Genomic DNA, 8,833 nt, shown 5'->3' on the forward strand with positions numbered 1-8,833 from the left:
TACATTTAGCCACTTTTGGCTGTAACTTTACATCATCGTAGTCGACACTGGAGTCCGAATCCGTGTCGGTATCAGTGTCTGCTATTTGGGATAGTGGGCACTTCTGAGACCCTGAAGGTCCCGGCGACATAGGGACAGACACGGGTTCACTCCCTGACTGTTCCTTAGCCTCAGCTTTGTCTAATCTCTTGTGCAATAAGTTCACACTAGCACTTAAAACATTCCACATATCCACCCAGTCAGGTGTCGGCACCGCCGACGGAGACCTCACATTCATACGCTCCCCCCTCCTCTCTAGGTGAGCCTTCTACCTCAGACATGTCGACACACGTGTACCGACACACCACACACACAGGGAACCTCTTATCTGAAGACAGTTTCCCCACCAGGCCCTTTGGAGAGACAGAGAGAGTATGCCAGCACACACACCAGCGCTGTATGACCCAGGACAAAAACACAATAATATTATGTTTACCCAGATAGCGCTGTTTACATATACAATATGCGCCAATTTTGTGCCCCCCTTCCTCTTTAAAACCCTCTGTCTACCGTGGTATAAGCAGGGGAGAGTCCGGGGAGCTTCCTCTCAGCGGTGCTGTGGAGAAAAAATGGCGCTGAGAGTGCTGAGGGAGAAGCACCGCCCCCTCCGCGGCGGGCTTCTGTCCCGCTGAAAATCAAAAAATTTGGCAGGGGCTCTTATATATGTACAGTGCCCAGCTGTACATATACTTATTTTTGCCAAAAGAGGTCTATATGCTGCCCAGGGCACCCCCCCTGCGCCCTGCACCCTTACAGTGACTGCCGTGTGTGAGGTGTATGGGAGCAATGGCGCACAGCTGCAGTGCTGTGCGTTACCTCAGTGAAGATCATGAAGTCTTCTGCCGCCTCTGAAGAATTCTTTTCTTCTCATACTCACCCGGCTTCTATCTTCCGGCTCTGCGAGGGGGACGGCGGCGCGGCTCTGGGACGGACGGCGAGGGTGAGACCTGCGTACCAATCCCTCTGGAGCTAATGGTGTCCAGTAGCCTAAGAAACAGAGCTTTGAAACTCACAGAAGTAGGTCTGCTTCTCTCCCCTCAGTCCCTCAATGCAGGGAGTCTGTTGCCAGCAGGCTCCCTGAAAATAAAAAACCTAACAAATATACTTTCTGGCAGGAAGCTCAGGAGAGCTCCCTGAAGTGCACCCATCTCCTCTGGGCACAGTATCAAACTGAGGTCTAGAGGAAGGGCATAGAGGGAGGAGCCAGTGCACACCCAGACCTAAAGTCCTTCTTAAAGTGCCCATGTCTCCTGCGGAGCCCGTCTATCCCCATGGTCCTTACGGAGTCCCCAGCATCCTCTAGGACGTTAGAGAAAAATCTATATATCGATCAAGTTCCCCTGCACCTCCTAAACACAACATTGAATACACTGGTCCATGTTTATTTGGACGAGGAACCTTTTAAATACTCCATTAACAGTGCAATATGCATTATGGTGATTTATACAGGAAACAAATCTTTTACTAAACCTTTATCAAATGAAATAAGAAAATTGAACGTTTAAACTCCAGTAAGTTAGTATCCTAGCTTTGAAGACTGCGCCAGTTGAACCAGACTACAACCCCGTACTGATCAGTCGAGGTCAACCGAGAATAAATAGTGCCCTCTCAGCTTCCTACGAAGCAACAGACTCTGCAGGAAGTACCTCTAATGCTAAAAAGCCTCTGCAGAGGACATCACAAGTGCTGCAAACATGCGTCTAGATTCCTGTGGATTCTGTAAATACTCTGAGAAATCTGGAAGAGAGAAGCTGTCATGGACTACATCTGTGGTGCCCTTTGCTTTTAAAACTGACCAATTATGTCTTATTGTGGCAGCCCCATGTGTTTGTGACAGCCCAAGATTAAGCTGTGTAGACAGGAAACTGTTTATATAGTTACTGGATGTTAAGTGATGTAAGAGCGTTCACAGTAAATGTAATTGCAGGAAAGTGCGACCAAAACTAGCATTTGTGTAGGGAGACCGAGATGTCAATGGGGAAAAATATTCGGAACCATTATGTACTAATATATTTTAGCAGAATTGGATACATTTTTATTATGGAACACAAATTGAATATCTTTATTTCCATATATGCTGTATAATGCGTATCTGTCTGGCAAACGATTATTCACTGCACTGGGATGTACAGTGTAATGAAGAACTTATTCTAAGCTAAATTTTTAATTCTAAACTGTTTGCGGTGTAAAATACCCTTGGTTATTACATTGTCTTCCCTTTTTGTTTTTTTTCTACAGAAACTCAATGAGGTCAGACTCTACAAGCAGTGTGAAAAATCGTATTGGGAGTAAATCCCATTCTGAGAAACCAGCTGATGTCCGGCTGTTACTGGAGGAGAAGAGGCAGAGCACTGCGAGCAGACCTCCAGTGACTGGTGTAAAGTCAGGTAAGACTGATAATCATATCATAATATTGTCATAGTACCATGTATAGTATTATAATTGTACTATACGGGGGCAGTTCTTACCCGGATGGAGGTAGGTGACTTGCTGCCTGGTCCCTTTCACCTTACTCCCACTGCTGGCCTGGTCCCGGAACCTGTGCTATGTAGATGACAAGTCCCAGGACCCGCGCAGTGGCTGTGGCAGTACTGTACATGCGCAGAACCCAGGGGTTAAAGTGACCCAGAACGGGGCAGAGCTGCGATCCGTCAGTTCTATTTGCAAACGGAACGCAGTTCCGCCTCCTCTGGCTCACCAGATGTGTGCCGGCGCTGCAGGAAGATGCCAGGCGCCCGCTGAGATTGTGTTACCAGGGGGCGCGTGGCTCTCTCACCATAGTGGAAGCCAGAGGTAGGAGCTCACTACCGAGCTCTGGCTTTTGCAGTGTGCGGTGTGCTATGGGAGAGACGTCATGACGCCTCTCCCATAGTTCCAAGGAGCGGGCGCCGGACAGGGGGAAGCGGTCTGGAAGCAGGAGCCGGGCTTGGTAAGTATTTTTTTTTTTGGGGGGGGAGGTTTGTGTTTGTGTGTGTGTGTGTGTGTGTGTGTGTGTGTGTGTGTGTGTGTGTAAGCGGCTTATACAGGAGGCATTACCAGAGGGGGCTATAACGACAGGGGGCATTACCACTGGGGGCTAAACGACAGGGGGCATTACCACTGGGGGCTAAACGACAGGGGGCATTACCACTGGGGGCTAAACGACAGGGGGCATTACCACTGGGGGCTAAACTACAGGGGACATTACCACTGGGGGCTAAACTACAGGGGACAATACAAAACGGGCATTGTATAGGGGCACTTCATAATGGGCATCACTCCTGGTGACATAAGAGGCACTACAACTGGGGGCATTTCATAAGGGTAATCGCTAAGATGGACTATACATAAGGGGCACTACCATTACAGTGGCTATTGTATAAGGGGCGCTACTGCTGTGGTCATTATGTGTATTAGGGGTGCTACTAATGTGGGCTTTGTGTATAAGGGGCACTAATGTGTGTCATAACATGAATAAGGGACACTGCTGTGTCGTGTATTGTGAATAAGATTGTGCTACTGTTCAGCATAATTTTAATTGGGGATACTATTGCGTGACCATGCCCCTTTCTTTGTGAGACCATGCCCCTTTTTGGGGCAATCCCTTTATTACATGGGGAGGGGGTGAGTTCCACCTCTCTAGGACCACAAAACAGCTTCTATGGACTGCATTGGCTGCAGCCCATGGAACCCAGCTAGGGCTGAAAGGCAGGAAGTGACTTCCTACAGGCAGCCAGCTCTTTGCTAATCGCAGCCCAGTCTGGCTGCGATGAAACACTTCCCAATGGGCCTGCTGAGGACTGGCAGGTAGGACTTCAATAGGTCACAGTGAATTCAGTACAGTCACACAGACTGCATTTGGCTCTCTGAGCTGAGGTGGCGGATTTTACAGACGAGCCTGCAGTCCATAGGTAAAATCTGCCACTGGTACCCTGTTGAGTGTTTTATCATTGTACTATCCGTAGCATTATCATTGTACCATCCATAGCCTTATCATTGTACCATCCATAGCAGGCATTCCCAACCGCGGTCCTCAAGACGGCAAAATAACTGAGATACTAATTAATTCACCTGGGCTCAAGCATGGATATCACTAAAACCTGTACTTAGTGTTCCTATAGGACGGAGGTTGGGAATGCTTGATGTATAGTGTTATCATAGTACCATACGGTTTTTATCGGTTCACAAGCATTGTTCATAGGTTTGTGTTAACAGCATTCACGATTTACTTTAACTCGCTGTTAATGAAGGTAGGCTTTTTGGGGCTTATTCAGAGATGTTTGCAAACCCGATTACTGGGCATGTGCCCCGATAGTCTTGCAACAATGCTCACAGAGGGCATTAATTTGCAAAGTGATGTTCAGTGACTGTTTGGGGGGAGCTAATGGGAAGTGGCAGCAAAATTCCAGGCGTGCTTGAGGCTGCACCTGTGATCCCAGACGCAGTTACAATGTCTCAAGCGTGTTACTTCCTGCGGCCTTGCTGCGCAACCAGAGGGACACTCAGAACTTCAGTAACTGACTGACCTGCGACGGATGCTGGGTCTTTGTATGCAGCCGCAGGGATTAGCAAAGCCACCAGTGGGCATCTCAATACAAAGCCAGGTGGCTACGGCATTTGTATATTTTCTAAGTCGCTGTGTAAACATTTTCAGCTGTGCATTTGCATCCATCTTTGAATCGGGGCCTTTGTTAGCCTATGTACTGTGGCTTGTAACTGGCTGCCAGTTGCTGTTAAGTACATGGTAAACTGAATGCTGGTGATAGGGGAGACCGAAAATGCCCCAGGGTCAGGAAAAAAATAACTTCAATTAAAAGGAAAATGTTAAATGTAAGTAAATCCTTTGTTCAAAGGCCGTACAAGATAAAGTACATTTGTGTTCTTTCTAAACTCTGAAGCGCTAATTTATTTTGTTTTAGGATGTACAGACAAGAAGGAACTAATTAGAAGCCTGCAATCTGAGATTCTTACAGGGACTTGTATGTCTCTTTAGTGTTTTACTACATCTTTATCATTTTGTTCTGGATGCAGACGTGCGGCAGAGGCTGGGGAAAAGGGCTCATTCACCTGAACCGAGGAAGATCGTAAGCAATATCTCCGTTCCTCGCAGAGAACCCGTTTCTGACGTGCACAGCCGACTTGGTTTGCCTAAACAAATGGACGGAAAAGGACTATACTCTGATAGCAAGGAGAAGAAAACAGGTTAGTGATTCCACTGCTTGTGTAGAAAGCATCATACTTGTACCATGGTCTGATTCCTCTGTATGGTACATCAGTCCACGAGCGTTTACGCACAGAATCCATGAAAAGTTCAGACTCTTGCATTAACAGGGTCGTTGCACCTGTTAACCTCCGAGGTCCCAAGCATGTTGGATATAGGAGATTCAATGTGTACATGGCCATGGACATTTCTGAATACTATTGTACAGGTAAATGTAGCAATGTTTAAATTGACGAGGTTGATATCCATCATGTCGACACTAATGAAATGTCAACACGAAGAGAATGTTAACTAAACATCCCTTGTTTAGTGGTGACTGACCTGGTACAGATAATCCGACGCTCAGCTGATGAGGACTTCCACGGTTTATGGTGGTTACTATGCCAAACCCCTAACCCTCCCGCAGCCTAACCCCTAGCCTTCCCCTTCCACAGCCTAAGCCTCCCCTCCTGCAGCTTAACCCCTAGCCTTCCCCTTCCACAGCCTAAGCCTCCCCTCCTGCAGCTTAACCCCTAGCCTTCCCCTTCCACAGCCTAAGCCTCCCCTCCTGCAGCTTAACCCCTAGCCTTCCCCTTCCACAGCCTAAGCCTCCCCTCCTGCAGCTTAACCCCTAGCCTTCCCCTTCCACAGGCTAACCCTCCCCTCCTGCAGCCTAACCCCTAGCCTTCTCCTTCCACAGCCTAACCATAACCCTCCTGCAGCCTAACCCCTAGCCTTCTCCTTCCACAGCCTAAACATAACCCTCCTGCAGCCTAACACCTAGCCTTCCTCTTTCACAGCCTAACCCTCCTGCAGCCTAACCCCTAGCCCTCCCCTCCTGCAGCCTAACCCCTAGCCCTCCCCTCCTGCAACCTAACCCCTAGCCGCCTTCTTCCACAGCCTAACCATAACCCTCCTGCAGCCTAACCCCTAGCCTTCTCCTTCCACAGCCTAACCCCTAGCCTTCTCCTTCCACAGCCTAACCCCTAGCCTTCCTCTTCCATGGCCTAACCTTAACCCTCCCCTCCTGCAGCCTAACCCCTAGCCTTCCACAGCATAACCCTGCCCTCTGCAGCCTAACCCAAACCCCTGACCCTCTGCTACCGGTCGATGCAGAATGTCTGTGTTTCACATGCTGACATTTTGACTACATCCAGAATTTTCTTACTGGTTGATAAAGCAAACCATATTGTACTGTAGTACCAGGACCAATTGACAACAGAGCACTAAATAACATCCTAGTGCTATGGTTGTGCCATCATTTAGGTGTAACACATTTAAGGCCGCCATATTTGGGCATAACCACTATCTAGGAATATATTGGTGCCTCATTGATGTCTCCATGTCCTAGGGAATTACCAGGCTTGAAACCTGTGACTAGTGGTTCAGTAAATGAAGAGGCTACATTCACTCTGTCAAGAACTGCTCTTTAAAAAAAATAAAATGGTTTAGCTGGGTTGCTTTGTCTGCAAAGAAATGTATTTGTGTAGGTTTATGGATAAATACATTATGCCACATGGCCCTTATTTCTATATGTGACATGAAATGAGGTAACGAGGTAATGCAAAGCATTTGTATTTAATTTGATTTTTAAAACCTTCATGTGAAACATAACATGGCACCACTCTGATCCCGCTGTGTCTTCCACTTGCAGGAAGCTTATGGAATCGTTTGGGAACAGCACCAAAAGACAAAGCCAAACCTGTGGAGAAGAGAGAGAAGGCCATTGTGACTCCGGAAGACGAGGACTCTGTGCTGCAGAAAGCCTGGGGAGACATAATCAAAGAGAAGGAACAGATCCGGCAAAAGAAAAGCCGCCTGGACAACCTACCTTCCTTACAGATTGAAATTAGTCGGGAGAGCAGTTCTGGCTCCGACACGGACTCCTGATGACAACGATTGACTTGCACATTTTGGGACATTGGCTTTCAGCAACTTGAAAATGTGCCACCCCTGCCTTCCAGACAGCAAATGTTTTATGCCAACGTCAAGACACCAATAGTTCCGTGTTCTCGACAAGCCTCTACAGAATCTGTGTGTCAACTTACTGGTGGATTAAACAAAGCGTATTGGTTAATATGAAGTTTTTTTTTTTTTTTTTTTTTTTTTTCTGCTTTTTTTTGTAACTTCTGTAAAGTTACTGTGAATAAGGATAAACACAAGTTTGTTTTTAACTTATCTTTTTATACAGCTTTCTTTTTTAACCTTCTGGACAGATATCAATAACGTGACGCCTATGCTTGATATATGTCCTCCGCACCTGTAGAGGGAGAGCTTTTAAAGTGACAAACGTTGTCGTCTGGATTTACGGCAGTATTTTGCTTGCTGTGTAGCGTGCTTAGACAAGGGGCTGTGGATAGTCATAGGGTGATACCTGGATTGTTGGGCACAATGCAATTATTTATTCCATTGCTTGTATACTGGATTGCTATGAGAGACTATTGTATGTGTGGTACGATGGCCACATGCGGCATGTAATGAATAGGATGTCACCGTTTTTCACTGAGATCCATATATCGATCTTTAATCTATTTAAATATAGTAATCGTGCACCACTGCAATCTCTTATATAAACTAAGTCAGCCTTTCCTGATTGTGCGTCATTACTGACATTGTCCTTTTATCATTTTACTGTGTGTTATGGGTGTAGTATGGTATGCCGGCGACCAGCATACCGGCGCCGGGAGCCCGACCGCTGGCATACTGACAGTGTGGCGGGCTCGCTGCGCTCTCCATGCTGCGGGCACAGTGGCGCACGCTATTTTATTCTCCCTCCAGGGGGGTCATGGACCCCCACGAGGGAGAATAGCTGTCTGTATGCCGGGTGTCTGGATCCTGGCGCCGGTATACTGTGCGCCGGAATCCCGACATTCGGCATACTGTAGACCACCCGTGTGTTATGTCTGGGTGCATCCTGTACCTGGAGAAGGCGGAGATCTGTGTTATGAGAATCCTTGTAGAAAGGGTCTGATGTCTCTCCACGGCGGACGTGACGGATTTATGTAAGCTATACATGTAGCCGTTTATTACTATTTAAAGAAGTTGAAATTATAACGCCATCTTCCACAGGACAGTATGCTGGTGAATGACCTAGCCTCTCTCTTCCTGGTATTGCTCCTCCAACATATTTATGGCATTTATAACTGTCCAGGTGAATGTCTGTGTTGCCATTTGTTCATTAACTGTATGTTTGACTAACTTCCAGACCACCTAGTCCCAGGTTCTATTTTCAATGTACAGAACTGACCAGGAAACATTTGTATGTTCTGATGTCCGTGTCTCATAAAGATCACACACAAAGGATGCGGTTTATATTTTTTTAATTACTTTTATTCTTAATTCCACGTAGCCGTTATTTCAAATGACAAGACTGCACAATAATACAAATGAAATAACAAACATTATTCCGATATTTAGATGCAAATTCAAATGTTTACAATATAGAAAAATGTTTAATAAAAAAAGTTAACAATCTTGAAAAGGCCACAAAAAGGGAGTTTCTATTCTACCTGATTACAAGTTTGAAAGCTTGGTACAGAAGGCAGAGTCTGGTTACCTGAAGGATTTTATCAGCCAGGAATGCACACTGAAAGAGGGCAGCATTGTCACTTAATC

General features: G+C 46.5%; 1 protein-coding gene across 2 annotated transcripts in view; it reads left to right on the plus strand.

Moving 5' to 3' along the window:
* NCBP3 (nuclear cap binding subunit 3) overlaps nucleotides 1-7,808 on the plus strand; it is a 138,178-nt gene extending 130,370 nt beyond the window's left edge. For both annotated transcript variants that reach the window (XM_063956139.1, XM_063956138.1), the window contains exons 11-13: nucleotides 2,278-2,426; nucleotides 5,050-5,220; nucleotides 6,873-7,808. In XM_063956139.1, coding sequence (XP_063812209.1) covers nucleotides 2,278-2,426; nucleotides 5,050-5,220; nucleotides 6,873-7,108 — 556 coding nt within the window. In that variant the 3' untranslated portion in view covers nucleotides 7,109-7,808. The remainder of the gene's footprint in view (nucleotides 1-2,277; nucleotides 2,427-5,049; nucleotides 5,221-6,872) is intronic.
* The last annotated feature ends 1,025 nt before the right edge of the window (nucleotides 7,809-8,833 follow it).

Source organism: Pseudophryne corroboree, chromosome 2 (assembly GCF_028390025.1).
Source record: "Pseudophryne corroboree isolate aPseCor3 chromosome 2, aPseCor3.hap2, whole genome shotgun sequence".
Classification (NCBI taxonomy): Eukaryota; Metazoa; Chordata; class Amphibia; order Anura; family Myobatrachidae; genus Pseudophryne; species Pseudophryne corroboree.